The 18,569-nt window shown below is 39.5% G+C and overlaps 1 protein-coding gene across 1 annotated transcript in view; it reads right to left on the bottom strand.

Annotated features, from left to right (window-relative positions):
- Positions 1-17,802, bottom strand: part of si:dkey-199f5.8 (beta-1,4-galactosyltransferase 3) — a 28,339-nt gene extending 10,537 nt beyond the window's left edge. The window contains exons 1-3 of the mRNA XM_061674108.1: positions 17,629-17,802; positions 7,880-8,929; positions 224-459 (exon numbers count right to left, since the gene is read on the bottom strand). Coding sequence (XP_061530092.1) covers positions 224-459; positions 7,880-8,150 — 507 coding nt within the window. The 5' untranslated portion in view covers positions 8,151-8,929; positions 17,629-17,802. The remainder of the gene's footprint in view (positions 1-223; positions 460-7,879; positions 8,930-17,628) is intronic.
- Between the last annotated feature and the right edge of the window lie 767 nt (positions 17,803-18,569).

Here is an 18,569-nt window from a genome sequence, read left to right as displayed (position 1 = left end):
GGAACACATGCCAACTGCCCGTAACAAAATATGGCTAAACCGGAACACTTGGCATGTCTACATGTGGCGTGATATTCTCTAGCGACCAGTCTGTCTGCCTTTATGTGCCCTGCATTTGGCTAGCAACCAGTCCAAGGTGGACCAGCTGGGATAGGGTCCAGATCACCTGCAATCAAAACGAGGACAAGCACTAATGGAAAATCAACAGATGTTAACAACTGACCTGGTGGATGACATAGATTGCGTAATTCAACTGCTGTCGCTGCAGGAATGGGTGCAGGTAGTAGAGCAGGAACTTGAGGTGGTGCTCCCGGAGGCGGTGGGGGATGACCACGGCTGTTCGGTGGAGAGCCTCGCAGTCAGGTGGCCGGTAGCGCCCACCGCGTTCCACCAGCGGATTCTTGCGCTGCACCTGGGCCAACGTGAGGCCAGACGGGAAGCTTACGTGGATCGGCCCACCTGAGACGATATGTAAAAATTATGTGAATAAAAGCTCAACATGTACATACTGTATAAAGATAGACACTAATGTAGATTGAACAAGATACTGTGGATGCAGTATATAGGGATAGAACTGTTGTAAATATAGATATACAGTGGACAAAGATAGAGCGAGCTATACGAGTACGGGGTGAGTAAAAATATCAATTTATCAATGCATTGCAATTCTTTCCCCCGCAATTCAATTTCGATTAAGCAAATCCTCTGAATCAATTCACGCCGTGGCCAGAGGCAATAAATGAATGGGGTTTGACGAAGAAAGTACTAGGAATTGTCACAATGCTGCAAATATGCTACTTAATTAGGTATTACTTAAAAACCCACCAAATAATAACAGTAACCCTAACAAGTAGGAAATCTTAAGTATACCTGCATTTTACTTTTTCAATACAGAGCTGTCATCATGTTTTTACTTTTGTACCCCATAAATATATAAATAACATTTACTTGCATTACAATTTACAAGAGGAAATAAACACTAAGTTTACATGCACTTAACCATTTCAGTGTTTATACAAACTGTCTTTTTTTTTTTTTTTTTTTTTGCGAAACACAAGCAAGCAGCAGTTTTACGAGCAAAATTCCAACACTTTAAAACCAAATTAAATGAAACATTGACAGCCTGATGATTCAGCCTCAAAGCTACTTAAAGTCCCTTAAAAGTTTTCAGTGATGAAAAATTAAACAGACGCACACGTGCCAGGGAGGATGATCCCACGGGTGCTGTAATGCAACAGCAGCCTCCACGAGGAATGTGTGGGGCCAGACTTTATGGATGTTAAATGCAACTATTTTCTTATTGCTGTTGTTTAATGTTGCTGTGACTTCTCTCAGTTTGCATCCAACATAATACTGTATTATAGAAATATGTGGAAAATGAGGGCTGGACACACATATACACACATTGCATGTGCCATTATTGCTATGACAATATTTTTTTCTTTCTGATACATTATGCAGCCCTATGAAAAAAATAAACATTTTGTCCGGTAAGAAGTATGCTGCTTTGCCAGTGGATTTTTTACATCTACCGGCCAATTCGGTCAAAAAGTAAATTTTGGCCCCTGAATAGGAGACGAATTATGAGATACGCCAGCACGGAGTAGCAGCCCACATTTTGGAGACTATACGCATAAAAACAAAGGAATGGACCTTTGTTGCAAAAATGATATGAGTGACACTTGCCAAGGTGAATGGCAACAGTAAATTCATTAATTTTCAGTAAATTGTCATTTAATTCAATTTTTAATTTAATTATGTTTTAAATTCATGTTTTGTTGAATTTGTTCTTTCAAAACAGTGACTGTGTGCAACGGATGCATGGTTCCTTTTGTGCACAAATAACATACTGTATATAGTAAATAAACAATTTTTCCAATTAGTAAGGGTTCCATGAATGGACGCATGAAACCTGCGGGGTTGAGTACCTCTGCTCAAGTTAAGCACCACTGAGCTATACAGACCAATAGAGTGGGACAAAAATATTAATTACCATATCCTGTCTGTCACAATAAAGATAATGATACTGTCGCTGAAGCGTTATCAGGAATCTCTCGCACATTCCTTTCCTTCTCCAGTTACAGTGACATATCTTGGATGATTTTCTTAGAATTATTATCGCGTCATGTATCATAACAATACCGTTTGAAAAATATCACTGTACTATAGCCCAAGTTACTCTGTGACTCTCAGTCGTAATCCACCTAACAATAGACGGTAGCTTCTGATACTAAATCATGATATACCAGCTAATCATCTTTCCCGATAGAGTATCCTTACACCTACATCAGGTATCAGTGATTATGGCATAACCACTGAATTTGCAATAATCGTTTGCAAAATATCGTGGTATGGTATCGCAAGTTACTCTAATTCTGAGCACTAATAAATTTAGCAATGAGTTAACTGTTCCTGTTCGGTCACCCCACCGTGGTAAAGGAGGCAGGAAGAGGTTTCCTCCAGGACCAAAGCTGCCTCCCTCGGGATTAACTCCCTTTTACAGGTTGCCGCAAGTGAGTGAGAGACGGGCAGCAAGAAAGGCACAGAGGCACATATGCCTCGGGGTTGGGCTTTATTGGACGTACAACACTGCACTTCACAGTGATGATTCTATTTGCTCGCTAACTGTCCACGATCGCAGTCACCAAACCTGCGCCACAAAGCAAACACGCACACGTCACGCAAGATCTCTTCCTGAGCAGCGCACCTTCGCATGACGTGCACTTGCACACTCATGCATACACAGATGTCACACACACACACACACACACACACACACACACACACACACACACACACACACAGAGCTTCTTGTCACATTAAGTCAGACAATACCGTAACAGATTGACAGTACGGGTGAGGAATTGTTTGCAGAGAAACTCGTGCTATATTTTGCTAATGATTACTACCAGTGATAATCGGTGTGTTGAAGGGGGAGGGGGGGTAACCTCCTATAATGTCACAATACCTATATATCGAGTTTTTAGGGCAAGTGACGCCATTTCAAACGACATGGTAATTTTGACACGACAATGTCTTAGAATTTCAGTCCATACAAGCGACCGCTGAAAATTCTTAACTAGAACTTGTCATCTTTAAAAAAAAAAATAATAATAATAATAATAATAATAATTTTAAAAATGTACCGGCATTACCAGATAACTAGCAACCCTTTACTGCTCAGTGACTGTTTTCTTTTTTTGTCAATGTCTTTCTGTCTCCAAAGCGTTCTGTAAATTGACTGTCTGTTGTCGTACTAGAGCGGCTCTAACTACCAGAGACAAATTCCTTGTGTATTTTGGACATACTTGGCAAATAAAGATGATTCTGATCTTATCGGAGAACGTGTTCCCCGTGTAGCAGACAAAATGAACCGGTGAGGAATTGTGTCGTTTTACTCAAAATCAAAAGCGGTTTTCTGACCAGATGCTCGATAGGCAATATCATACAAAAGCATTGCCCTAAAAGGCAATTTTTTTCCCAATACAAAAAACTCAATTTCTCTGGAACTCATAATCCGATTTTCAAAATTCTTCCTGCGTTTTCTCGGGTTGAAGTGGCCGTTCCAACCAGACCTGCATTTTGACAGACCGTCATTTTTGTCAACTCACCTTGTTGCTAATCCATTGCTTTGACAATAGTGATTGTAGGAAGTTTCTTGCAAATTCAGTAAATTAATGTATAACGTCCAATAAAAAGTACTTTTCCAATTAATATTTTTCAGGAAGGAGAATTGATTATTGTCAACTATTTTTAAAAAACTCAATTGTGACAGTTAAATTAGATGGAATTGCGTTCGGAACTATGAATCTATATTGACTTGGATGTCGGGCAGCGAAAGTATCAATATCTAATTTTGGTATTCTGATAGGCGGCACGGTTAGTTCACTGGTTAGCACATCTGGCTCACAGTTCTGAGAACCGGGGTTCAAACCCGGCCTCGCATGTGTGGAGTTCGCATGTTCTCCCCGTGCCTTCGTGGGTTTTCTCCAGGTACTGCGGTTTCCTCCAAAACCCCAAAAACATGCATGGTAGGTGAATTTGAGACTAAATTGTCTGTCGGTATAAATGCGAGTGCGAATGGTTGTTTGTTTATGTGTGCCCTGCGATTGGCTGGCAACAAGTTCAGGGTGTACACCGCCTCCTGCCCGCAGTTAGCTGGGATAGGGTCAACCATACCCGCGTCCCTAGCGAGGATAAGCTGTGTAGAAAACGGATGAATGGTATACTGATACTGTATCATGACAATGCGATACTGTATATAGAAATATCACTATTTTTCCCCATTTTTATTTTTTGCGATATGATTTTGCCAAATAAAAACCACACTGCAACACAATACAGCACATCTGTGATAATCCCATTTGTAGGAGGGACAAATGCTCCTCACTAGTGTTGCGGGCGTGCTGGAGCCTATCCCAGCTATCTTTGGGCAAGAGGCAGGATACACCCTGAACTGGCCAATGAAAATCTTATTTGTCCAATAACACAACACAAGCAACAGTTACTAGATTTTTCATCACAAATATACATTTACAACTAGTTCTTGAAACATCACTGCAAACATCTCGCCCAGCCAGCTAACCCAGCCTGACCACACACTTGGAAACCAAGTGAATTTGTAATGAAAAGGAATTTCCATTGTGAGGCAATCCTACCATCACAAATCAATCAAACCACATTCCATGGTACTTAAACACCACAGTCTCTGTAAAGTTTCCTCTGGGTAGGAAACATTTCCATGCTAACAACTTTTGTCAGCAGGTAATGAAGGTACAGAAGTTTACAGTATGTGTGACATCACCGACAGTACAAAAGGGAACAAGTTCAGACTGTTTTTCAAAGAGCAAACTAGGATCAGGATGTTTCAGGTTGTGCGTGACAAGTGTGTGGCAAGGAATTCTCATTTATCATGCAGGATATCAAACAAAAAGGAATATGAATCACATGAGCCAGAATTAGCCATGTGTACTTCATGTGTTTTATGAAATTGCATTGTCCCCTTTCAAAAATAAACTGAAACTGAATGATCCTCTTTAAAGAGCCTCAAGTGTTTTGCCCCTGCAGCCTTATAAAATTTCTGCTGAAAAGAACCTGAAACTAGAAAACTCAAAAGTGCGTCTTCTAAAAGCTTTTTCTGCTTTTTTTCCCCACAAACGTTCAAAAGTTGACTCATCAATTTTCTGTGCAAAATGCCTTTTCAGTTCTCACAGTTTCATGATTAAAGAAAATTATTTTGGTAAAAATCCACTTGTCTGTCATCTTAACTGCTTTGTTACATCGGAGTCTTGAGGGTGAGAGCTAGAAGTCAGGGAAAATAAAAAAACCTGTCGGTTCTTAAATAAAATGTCAACGGTCATGCACATTTTAAGATTGAAGCAGGTTGCTTAACTTCGAAAAAGGTACCAAATTTGGTCATGTGTTGTTTTCTTTGTCAGCCTAGGGAGCATCGCTCTGTTAACTTGTGACATTCTGTATTATCTCAATGGGAGAAAGACCCGCTCTCAAGACACTTAATTTCCTGGGGTACCATTTGTATGACTGTGCCAACTTTGCCAGACTGGGGAACCTTGGGCATGCAGTTGACTAGTGGCAATAAGGATTCTTTGATGGTGTTGGGGGGGGGGACCTTGCTCCCAAGATACCAAATGTGGTAACAAGGTATGGTATCCTTGGGCTATATTTGTAAGCAACGGGAACCTCAGTCAACAAGTGCCGGTCACAATTTTTATATTGGCGGTCTGTGGGCACCAACTTTGTAAGGCACGAATACGTTTACAGTCAACTAAAGACAGTCCAGATTATCTTTAAGGTAAAAAAATTTAAAAAATAAATAAAAAATGTCTTTCAAGGCACCAAATTCTTTTTTTTTTTTGATACTGTTGTGCTGTTAGGTCAAGCAGAATAGAGGGCCTGTATCCCTTTTATGCCAGAAAAAAGTTTTACTGTCACAGTGGAGTTTTTAAGCTGCCGCTTTGGTTTCTTCGTATTATAATGGATATTTATTGAGAATCAGAGTCGATCAGTCGAACAGAACAAGGTTTCTAGAGGGGAGTGACAAAAGAAGACAAAAGACAAAGCACTAACCGTAAACAAGATGAGAAAAGTAAATCCTTATATACACACACACACACACACACAGAGTCTAGAACAATGACAGATATGAGTGTTGTATGGGGCATCAGTGCTACACCCTGTGAGGGAAGGACAGGACAAGATAGGACAGGACAGGAGAGGAAGCATGCAGGACAAGGGTCGTAAGCCATTCGTTAAAATCATTTAAGTAATTTTTTTTCCTCAATTTACACACAGCACCCTATATTGAAAGAAAAATAACAGAATTGTGAAATTTTTGCTGATTAAAAAAGAAAAACTGAAATATCACACAGCAATAAGTATTCAGACCCTTTGGTGTGACATATTTAACTCGGGAGCTGTCCATTTCTTCTGATAATCCTTAAAATGGTTCTAAACCTTCATTGGAGTACAGCTGTGTTTGATTATACTGATTGGACTTTATAAGGAAAGCCACGCCCCTGTCTATTTAAGACTTTACAGCTCACAGTGCATCTCAGCGCAAATGAGAATCATGAGGTCAAAGGAAGTGCCTGAAGAGCTCAGAGACAGAATTGTGGCAAGGCACAGATCTGGCCAAGGTTACAAAAAAAAAAAAAGCCTCCATAATCCTTAAATGGAAGACGTTTGGGACGACCAGAACCCTTCCTAGAGCTGGCTATCCGGCCAAACTGAGCAATTGGGGGAGAGGAGCCTTGGTGAGAGAGGTAAGAAGAACCCAAAGATCACTGTGGCTGAGCTCCAGAGATGCAGTCTGGAGATGGGCGAAAGTTGTAGAAAGTCAACCATCACTGCAGTCCTCCACCAGCCACCAGTCGAGGATTTATGGCAGAGTGGCCCGACGGAAACCTCTCCTCAGACAAGACGCATAAAAGCCCGCATGGAGTTTGCTAAAAACACCTGAAGGGCTCTAACAGTGTGAGAAATAAGATTCTCTTGTCTGATGAGACAAAGATAGAAATTGTTGGCCTTAATTCTAAGTGGCATGTGTGGATGAAACCAGGCACTGCTCATCACCTGTCCAATACAGCCACAAAGGTGAAGCATGGTGGTGGCAGCATCATGCTGTGGGTGTTATTCAGCCGCAAGGACAGGATGACTGGTTGCAATCGAAGGAAAGATGAATGCGGCCAAGTACAGGGATATCCTGGATGAAAACCTCCTTCAGAGCGCTCAGAACCTCAGACTGGGCCGAAGGTTCACCTTCAAACAAGACAATAACCCTAAGCACACACCTAAAATACCAAAAGGAGTGGCTTCAGAACAACTCCATGACTGTTCTTGAATGGCCCAGCCAGAGCCCTGACTTAAACCCAATTGAGCATCTCTGGAAAGACCTGAAAATGGCTGCCTACCAATGTTCACCATCCAACCTGACAGAACTGGAGAAGATCTGAAAGGAGGAATGGCAGAGGATCCCGAAATCCAGGTGTGAAAAACTTGTTGCATCATTCCCAAAGAGACTCATGGCTGTGTTAGCTCAAAATGTGCTCCTACTAAATACTTATGGCTGTGTGATATTTCAGTTTTTCTTTTTTAATAAATCTGCAAAAATTTCAACAATTCCATTTTTTTTCTGTCAATATGGGGGGCTGTGTGCACATTAATGTGGGAAAAAAATGAACAAATGATTTTAGCAAATGGCTGCAATATTTTAAAAAAAACTAAAAAAAATTGAAAAATGTAAGGGTGTCTGAATACTTTCCATACCCGCTGTCGGTTGAAAAACTGAACATGAAAGCAACAGTGGAAGTATCCAATATAAGCCATCTTGGGTCGAACCAGAGCACACTAGAGAACCCACCTAAGAGAGGCGACGTTTTGGGACAGTAGTAAACATCTCCATTGTTCTGCGCCTTGTACAGGTGGGAGAGGTTAGCGTACACGTATCCTACAGGCACACCAGCCGCCGTGTGGTTCCGAGCCGACCCGGCGGCGGGCTCCGATTTGCGGAAGATCCGTATGAAGTAGTTGACCCTTTTCTGATAGCCCTCCCGGGACAGCAGCGCCATGACTACCAGTTGGATGCCCAGGAGCATGAACAGATAACGCCATTTGGACTGCAGAGTGACCATGGCGGTGGTATGGAACGGAGGCTATGTGCAAAAGTCTGCGTTCTATCTAAAAGTATGTTGGAGAAGGAAGTTGAGGATTGCCAGCTATTTGTTGGTCATGTCATAAGCAATCCTGATATGAAGTCAAAGAGTAGAAAAATATAGACAAAAGTCATGCAATGTAAAGGCACTTATGGTGGGCTTTCACTTCAGTTGACCACCAAATAGACAAATGGCAAAGATATTCCAAATAAGGAAAAAAAATCATTCCTCCATTTTTCATTGCAGTTTAAGTATGTTCCAAATATTTCCAAAGTTGACTTTTGGTCCAATCTCTGACTGGCGAGAGGGGGCGATGCCGGTGCCGCATGGTGTGCTTATCACCCCGTGATGAATTCCATGCCCTTTGGCAGTACCGACCGATGTTTTTTTGGCCTTTTGCAAGCTTTATGCTGCCTCCTGCACTCGCTTGTGTTGTCCCCTGAGCAACTCTACAGCAACAACAAAAACAACTGTTGCCATGTCAAAAGCGTAAGCGTATGCAAGCACTACACTTTTGCAAGATTACAAGACTGCTGTCCACTTCACCGCCTGACTGGATGTGGAGACAGGTGGGGTGGGATGTGTTTGTTTGTTATTGGGTGACAGGGGTTTCTGTGAAGAGGGTGCAAGAGGGGTGGGTGGGATGGAGGAAGAGCATGGATTCCGTCCGCTATTGTCCCATAGTGACGGACTGCAGCGGGATAACAGGAACTGGTCCTACTGGGTGGACAGGAACCGGCTCACTCACTGCCAAGCGACTGTAAAACACACAGACACACAAAAAACAGTAAAACAGAGTCAGTGAGGGGGGGGGGGGAGGGGGAGTACAAGTACACATGCAAGTGGTCAGAATGGTACCACCACCGCCTCAATTTAAGACAGGAAAAACCGTATTAACACTTTCAAATTGATCTGATTCCTGAGTCTCAGACAGCGAACAGTTGATTAAAATGATAAACTACCGTAATTTCATGTATAATGCTCATTTTTTTCTCCCCAAAAATTGTCAATGGTGCACATTATACATGGGCATAGGGGGGGAAAATTAAAAAAAGAAAACTCACATTTTACAAATGTATGCCACCACCTAAAGGTTATGAAAAAGCTGTACACTTTCATTCCAATAAGCCACTGCCACCTAGAGGTTATGAAAAACTAATGACTGTACACATGTACAGTTGTGCTCACAAGTTTACATAATTTTTTTAAACATACAACAAAATATAGATAATACTTCATTTTTTGATCATATGGGTAAAAACCAAAATCGTGCTTTGAAAAATGCATTATACATAGGGTTTTCCAGAATTTTAAGGTCAACTTTGGGATGCGTATAATAGATGGGTGTGCATTATACACGAGAAACTACGGTAACTCCCGAGTTTACCCTCATTCACATTGAGGACAGATTATATTTTATTCAAAATTCAACAAATGAGCAAGCAGTACACTCTCTAATAAATGAAATAACGTACATGTGTATCTGAATGAATTACATTGCAGAAGTCCTTTTATTTCAGCAGTTCAACTGAGAAAGTAAAACTCACTCTACAGATTAAGAAAATACTTTGCTGAGGCCAATTCTTGCCTAATGTCTAAAATTACTATTAAAATAATTTTGTTTATGCAAGATTCATATTCATATTTCTCGAGATGGTACATTTGGGGTTTTATAAGCTTTAAACTATGATAAAAATTGTTCCCCCAAAAAATTATTTTGCGTGTAGTGAACCTACATGCAGTAATACACGAGCTTCACATTTTCAATTGAGCTATTGAAGTTTTTCACCTTATATGAATTTTCTGAGAAGCACCTGGACACTGGAACCGACTGAGCTCTGTTAAAACTGGTGGTCTAACAGTCTTTGGGCTAAACTGTTGGAAGTCAGACATTTTTTTTTCTTTTCTTTTCTTTTTAACCTGCATCATAATATTTCCGCCGTTCGCTATATAAACAATGAACAATTGTGTGCAGAACCAACAAACAGATTGTGTTTGTTTACACGGGAGGCTGCACAGCACAGTCGGACAGGCTTGACTAATCGCACCCGCTGCAGATGCCCACCCCTCAATGGACCCGCTCGCCAGTTAGCAGATCTGGCTTGACTAGGCGGATGCTGCTTTAGCTGCTGTTGCCAACAAGTCAATTAGCGCTCGTTAAAAGGAGGCAGCCTCACGCAACTAATCCTAATCCCGTTCAATCTTGTCAAACGCTGCACCGGAAAAGGGGGGGGGGGTAAAAACGACAGCCCCTCTCGCACAAAATAGCAGCATGAGTTATCACGGAAGATCTGGCAGTTTATTTAATAATTTATTTTAATTCTCTCTTTTTGTTGCTGTTGTTTTCTTTAACAAAGAACTCAGAACACCACAAATAGGGTATTGTAGTTCTGATTGAATTCAGATGCTTTTATTTTGCAAAACAACCGTAACCAGATTGAAGATTGAACTGATCTGGCCTTGACCTCATATAAATGCTGTAGATTATGGTTTACAGTGAACCCATTTATCGCGGGGGATACGTTCCATAAAATCCACCATAGAGACCGTACAATTTTTTTTGTTTGTTCTTACAGTTTTACCCCTCCCACACTTAAACGTAACAGAGTTTTAAACTATTACTTCACACGGGTCACCCTCTTGCACAGCTCTCCAAATGAGGCTTGCTTCAAGCTGTTTGTCAGGCCCCGTTGAAGTTTACTGTAAAACTGACTCATACAACAAAAGAAAATAGGGGTTATACGCAACCAAGTTCTGCATTCTGCAAAACATGTCAAAGCCCTTCATTCCAATTCAGGTGACTGGAGGAGCCCTATGGCAGGAGACCGGGACAAGACTAGTTGTTGCAGCATATACAGAAAGCCCACTTACCTGTTTTTGGGGTTTGGTCACGTGAAGTTCCACTTAAAGCGGATTAAAGGTGCATATAAACGCCAACTTCAATCAAACCATATTATTTCACCTAACGAAAATCTGCTTGCTTAATGCGAACATAATGCGAAATGCCATAGACGGGCAGACGAAAATTGAGAATAGCTGTTACGGTCATTATAACCCTTCAAACAACTGACTTTAAAACACACTGAGCAGCAACACATACATAGAACAACACTGACAGGTAAATATTCTCTGCTCTGTGGGAATGACTATTACCAGAGCACAGTTGGGGACCATCGCTGCCTCTCCTTGCTGTTAATTACGCTGCACATATTCCAGCAGACCTCAGTACTGCCAAACACATTGCAGCACAACATGGTACTACACATAAGGTGCGCGATTCTAAATTCAGACTTGCCTTAATACTGTAAAAACCATAAAAATCACTTTAAAATGATATAGCAGGGGAACACTATTTCTCATTTAAGAAAGTTGCTTAGCAATACTAAGCAACTTCCATATCCATGTTCTGTTCTGATTGAATTCAGATGCTTTTGGCTTCATTCATCCCTCCTGCACACGTATCCTTCCTTTCTCGAGAATCATAAAAGCACTGGCAGGACTTCCAATAAACGCTTCCTCCTCACCTCTTGTGTTTGACTTCCTTGTAAATTTATGTCTGCATGCATGCTTACACACATGAATGGATGAGAGAGGGGCACTTGGGTTAAATATAGATCGTCATCTAGGGATAAAAGCTTGGGGGGGGGGGGGGGGTCAGTGTTGCGATTCACATCTCACAAGGGAGGACATAACGCACAGTACTCACTCTGGGGAGAAAAGACCATTAAAACGGGAGGGTGTCTTGAGGAAGAGTTTACCTAAGTGGACGTGAGGGTACATTGATCCAAAAGTCCCCTCTCCCAAGAAGTTCCGCTTGTTTAGTTTGTGCCATATCAGTCACAACAAATTTACTTTTGTTCCAGGGTTACACTCTTGGATGCAAGCTATTGGGTGTAATGTCATGGGCCCAGTATTTAGGGGAAAAAAAATTATAATAATAAAATAAAAAAACCCGGGATCAGAAGGATCCGGACTTTGTAATCCTTTTTTTTTTGCCATCCCGGATCACTTTGATCTTGTAGCTTTTGTCCTGGTTCTTCAAAGAACTCTCAGATAGGATCAATCTGATCCAGATACCACGAGATCAGGATTTCAGAATCCAGATTTGAAGTCTTTGAATAGGTTAACTACCGGGATTCATCAGACTTGTAATTTTACCCTTCACCCGTTTCATTTTAATTCGGCTATTGTCCAAATTGCTTCAAGCACATTATGTTCTTTGTCACTTCTTTCAGACACAATGCACTTGTGAGTTTGCTACAAAAGCAATTCATTGTAGCTTAGATTAAAGTGTCTGTCAATCCAATGTTAGTTCCTTTGTATTGGCTGCCGCTAAACATAGTAAGATATAAAATACAGTGCAAATGTGCCAATTTCATTTTTGGATGGTTGTTCATTGGCTAGTTGTGAGTTAATAACTAAGTTACATCGTTTGTTTAATTTTTATTGAACAAGTTATTATGGCCCTTTTTTTTTTTAAATTAAAAAATAAAAAATCTTGGGCCAGACAAAAAACTATTAAAAAAGACCAAAATGAATACCAAATCTAAAAAAGCATTTTAAATAAAAATTTAAAACTAATAACTAACAAACCCGCTCTAAGGACCAATTAAAACCAACTCAGTTTTAATCATGTCAAAACTAAATAAATATCTATAATGAAAAATCCAAACCTATGACGACCCTGCATCCACCTTGAATCCGCCCTTCCAGCGGGATCAGGATAATCCTCATCTTTAACATCAAAACTATGCTAATTGCTACCGGTCTCAAAGACATACGACTCACAATAGTTTACCCTTGAAAATGTGACTTAATTTAAAAGAAAAAAAAAAGACGAATCTCAAATACACAAATTTATCAAAAATAAGCAACTAGACTTGTGACATTATGGACTCAATCTAAAAAATACACAACTTTTTCCTCTGAAATATCTCGTATCTCAAACATAACGACTATTTAAAAATGATGACAACTTTTGAATCTCAAATACAACTATCAGAAAAAAATAGATTTTTGGAACATTCGGCCTTCAAAAATAAAAAAAAATTCTCTAAAGTATTACCTTTTCAAGAAAATATAAAATTATATTCTCATCTGAAAAATACACAACTTTCTATCTGAGAAATACAACTAACAAATACAACACTTTTTTGTTCTACTTTTTTCACAAAACCATATGATCCTTGCAACATTACAACTTTATTCAACAAATAAGCCTTTTTTTAATCTCAAACATTTTGACAATGTCCAAATTTTAAATCTTGAAAATATCCAACTTTGACTTATTTTAACTTGCAGTTTAATTCCAGCTATGTATACTTTGAAGCAACTGATCATTTGGAAGTAGCGTTGCGCAAACAGATCTTACACGTTTTTTTTTTTACATTTGGGAGAACATTGGACAAATACGGCAACCCTTTAGGACACAACAGAGTGAAAGCCGAATTCACATTCAGTGTGCGCGCGAGTGAAATAACATGCAAACACGAGCCAGGGGTGGTGAAAGCGGGAGGGCAGAATAAACACGTGCCAGTGTCCCCCGCTATGGCAACCCATCCTGAGCTCGGTCCATTCATTACGGGCGCAGCTGGTAGACCACAGTCTCTGGAGAGGTCCCATCCGCCGGGACGGACCACTGAAAGAACTGCAGTGCCTTGCACAGTTAACATGACAACAACCATGGACATGACAAATGACTGGGGGGGGGGGACGGCAACAACAACACAACACACAAATAGAAATTATATACCAAATCTGTATCGTACAATGTTTTAAGCAACATTTTTGACATTCTTAACTGTCATACAAGCATAACGACAAGTTCATGGATAAAAAAATTAAGTAAAAGTAAAAAGGGGTATAAAAATAAGTGCCTCTGCATCATTTATTGTACTGAGCATCCCTACCCTTTACTAAATGGCAGTAAATACAATTTACGACAACATACCAGTTACTTGTAAACGATGAGCTCCCCGAAAATAAAATCTAACTTGTGTCTTATTCACATTGCTACTAGATACACAATTGGCAAAACTTGCAAATTTCTGACTTTTTAGTTTTTACTTTTTTTCTTGAAAATAAGACATCTACAGACACCAAACACATGAAAAAGGTCACCAAAAAAAAAAAAAAAATGTATATCTATATATATATATATAGTGTGGGGGGGGGGGGGGGGGGGGAATCCCCCGCAGAGAATTGTAACATAAATTAACCAATCTGGAAGACTGAATAGTACAATAGGGTAAAATAAAGGAATTTTCTTCACGCAGAAAACATTTGCGCCGCTCAAGTACATGTCGATGTACATATTTAAGATTAAAATTAAATTTGGCTCATTTCTTTGCTTTTTTGTTTTGGCCTCCAATTTGAGCCAGGGCCATCTCAACCTGATGCCTGCTTCAAGCTGTGCCACATGAATAGCAACCTCCTCTTTAAGCACTCTCATTCCAGAAAAGAATTGACTAAAAGCATTGTCTGTTTCACTTCATTTTTCACTATTACCAACTTCAAAGGCTAATCCCAAATGCATCCTCCAGGAAAATATTAAGTACAATATTTTTCTGTTTTATTGTCCATTTCTGAATTTGAAGTTACCGTATGTTCACGACTTTAGGGCGCACTGTATTAAAAGGCACAGTCTCAGTTGTGGGGTCTATTGCTGTATTTAACACATACATAAGGCGCACCGTATTATTGGGCGCAGGTATGGTAAAACATATGCTAGTTTAAAACATACGGTAGCATGCATGCACGCTAAAACAATGTTTTTAAAAAGGCAGCGGGAGCAAAACTGACTTCGGTTGTACTTTATTGAAGTATTCAACAATGTACTCACGTTATTTTTTTATCAATCCTCATCCATAAATCCATCAAAGTCCTCATCTTCTGTAACCGAAATTAACAGATGGGCAAGTTCTCAATCAAACACGGCAGGTTCGAGTCTCTCTCGTTTCCGTGCGAAAGCTCAAACAACAGTGCAAGCAGACACGTTAACCCAGCAGCCACAATCCATTCAGAAATTGTGGCGTAACTCGCCCGGCGCTGCCTCCTAGTTTTAGTAAAGCTGTGTTCACCCTCTGTCATCCATCGCTTCCACGCTGCTCACAACTTCACTTTGAACGCCCACACACCTTTTGAACGCCCATACACACCTTAGCCAAACCGGTGTTTTGCACAATGCACACCCCGGAAATGTAAGACTTAAGTGCGCCTTATGGCCGTGAAAATACAGAGGTTCATTCTGTGTTGTGACATAATCCCTAACATCGCTCCGTCGCTTAATACATTTAAAATGAACATCCTAAACTAATTAGATAAGTGTAGGCACGTTTCCTAATTAATACAAGATGCACTAGCGGATCAACTCTTGTCGCCGATGTGACGTGTGCTTCGCGGTTCCGCTGGGACCACAACCAGGGCACGACCCGCAGCATCTCAACGAGAAAATACAAAAGACAAGTGCAACAAATACGACACTGGCTGATCTGATAAGCAAAAATGTTGCTGAAACGATAGAAGACGTTGTGTGAAGTCATGTGACTGTGTCGTTTGATTGGTGAACTAGACTAAAACGTCACTGGGACAAATGGGATTGTCGCAAACAGCCCCCAATGCGGAAGTCAAAGTTTTGTGCACGAAATAGTTGATAAATAAGCAATAATTGATCAAAGTAGCGAGCGACATTTAGATCACTGTAACGGAGAAAAGGTACCGTTAATTGGATGTGTGGATTGGATCTAGCTGACCGTGTTCAAGGAGTCCGAAACTGCCTATGACATCAGCAACCCACCAAGGAAAAACTCATTGGATCTATAAGAGTCGCGTAAATTGCCTACTTTCAGTTCAAAATGGCAAATTTCACCAAAAGGTGACTGATTTGCATGTATGCATCTAAAAAAAATATTATATTCTAGTAATATGACTTTAATCAGTTATTAAAAAAATAAAAATAAAATTTAAACAATAATTCTAAGATATACAAATATTATTGTAGTTACATGACTTATAAAAATATTTTATCAGGAAAATGTGCTTTTTTTGTCAAAAACATTCAAGTTTTGAAAATACAGAACAATTTATAACTATTCTAGTAATATTACAACTATAATCTCTACAAGAACACTCCTTTTCCTATCAAATACATAGCTTTTCCTCAAAATATAGGACTTTGTCCAATTACAACTAACCATGAAAACATGATTTCTTAGAAATATAACATCTTACCTCAAAAATATAAGACTTATTTTGAAAATAAGGTTCTCTCAAAAATATATACATTTGCCTTCTTGAAAATATAAACAAAACACTCAAAAATATACAGCTCATCACAGAAATAGTTTTTTGTTGAAAATATAAAACTAATCGAAAATAGACAACCGTAATCTCAAATATATACAACTTAAATATACAATTTTAAACTCCAAAAGACAGATTTTATCTTGGAAATACACTACTTTTTATCTAAAACCTACAATTCTTTTCAAACAATTTATTACAAAAATACACACCTTTTTTCATATTAATCTTTATCCTCCAAAATACACAACTTTAATTTTGAAAATACACTACTTTTTAATCTAAAAACATATTACTTTGTCCCCTTAAAAATATAGTAATTTATTCTTACATTATTAAATCCTTTTGAAAACATTGCACTTGTTTTAGCTTAAAAATATACATCTTTCATTGCAATATTACAACTTTAAAACGAAAAGTATATTTCTTGTTTATCTCAACTTTTACACGACTTAAATTCTGAAGCACTGTTGCTCTCGTCTCAATTTAATTGGAACAATATGACACCAGCTACACCAAGCCAGACATTCTTGCAACGTAATTATTTTTTTAAAGCATATTCATATTTCTTGTTGTGTGGTCGGCCTTCGTGAACTCTGGATATTTTGTTGCGTTACAGAAACCATTAAATGTAAACCGGCACTTAACAGAAGTCCGACACCAACGACCATTTTTTTTAAACCACCAGTGTTGGCCAACTCTTTCTTAAACACACTTTCTCGACAACTAATCCATTGGCTCGACTTTTATTTGGCAGGCTATCTTAAAAAAAAATTGATTTGCCAAACAAAAAGTTTGGCTAGAGTCCACTAACTCTTAAGCTAACAGGAAATACAGGAGCCACTTTTTTTATATTATAATTTTTTTATTTAACACAATTTAAGATTTTAAGAAGTATTTGTTGCCAGGCTAAACGGTTTTAAGTAACTTGTCATCAATAGTGCTTAAAATACATGTTTTTTTAATTTGGAGGGGAAAAAAAGACTTAGTGAAGTAAAACCAAGCGGGAGCAGAGCAGAAAGACGACCGCCGCTTGGGGCTCCAGCTTTGGGGAACCAAGGCGCGACGAGCCGCCCCACACCGGAGTTAGCATGTAGCTAAACTAAGCTACACTAGTCGCTGTTTCCTAGCGTCAATTCACACTTCAAACGCTTACCTCGGAGGTCGACCGGCTCCACATATGAGTCCATGGACGACGGAAGGCCGATATTCCCCGACCAAATGTGCTTGTTCCGTGCTGGGGATATATGCTTTACAAGTTGAAGCAGACCGAGCGAGCGTAGTACGCGCGGCCGCCGAAAACTCACACTGACTGGGCTAAATAATGCTGATGGGGAGGAGCGGCGACTGGAGGGTCTCCTGTTTGGTTCCTCCTCCCCCTTTTGAATCACACATCCTCCTACGTGGTATTTTTCCCCCTACTGAATAACCTTGTGGATGAATAAAGAAAAAAGAATGTGTATATTTAAGCGAATTCAACTGTAAATGAATGTTAGGGATTCGAAAATGTGTAGAAAAGTGGACAAATCAAGTTTACTGGGTGTTTCGGTGTCGAGCTCAAGAACAGTGTAAACCTGATTATCGTATTGTGAGAAACGCAAGGAAAGTTAATAAATCGACTATAATTTCTCTTGTATACTTTACCAAATATGCTGAGGTCTTTTGGGTCACATTGCAGACATATATACGTCCATTATATTTGACTGATAATGCATCTACAAAAACCGTTGTTCCCTTGAACGCACCACTTTATTCCAATTCATTGTCCCATGTCCTATGACCATGTGTCAACTGCTTTAAAATTATGTTTTAAAGTATGTGTATCATATACAAACACCATAGGTCATTGAAGATACCACTTTAGTCCCATAAATTGTCACATCCTATTGGTATGGTATTATATTACCATGTGTCAACATTTTGGGTAGGTTTATGACCATTGACAATCTTAAAACTCATTCACTGCCATTGACAGCTGTATACGTCAAATATTCACGTTAACTGGGAGGCCGAGCAGTAGTTTCTTTTCCTCCCTTTTTTTTCAGTGTCAGTTATTGTTTACTTTCGTAGACATTTGACAAAACACTGTAGTTCCTT

This window comes from Phycodurus eques, chromosome 4 (genome assembly GCF_024500275.1).
Source record: "Phycodurus eques isolate BA_2022a chromosome 4, UOR_Pequ_1.1, whole genome shotgun sequence".
Lineage (NCBI taxonomy): Eukaryota > Metazoa > Chordata > Actinopteri > Syngnathiformes > Syngnathidae > Phycodurus > Phycodurus eques.
Note: the sequence above shows the minus strand (reverse complement) of the source record. Positions and strands in the feature narration are given on the sequence as shown.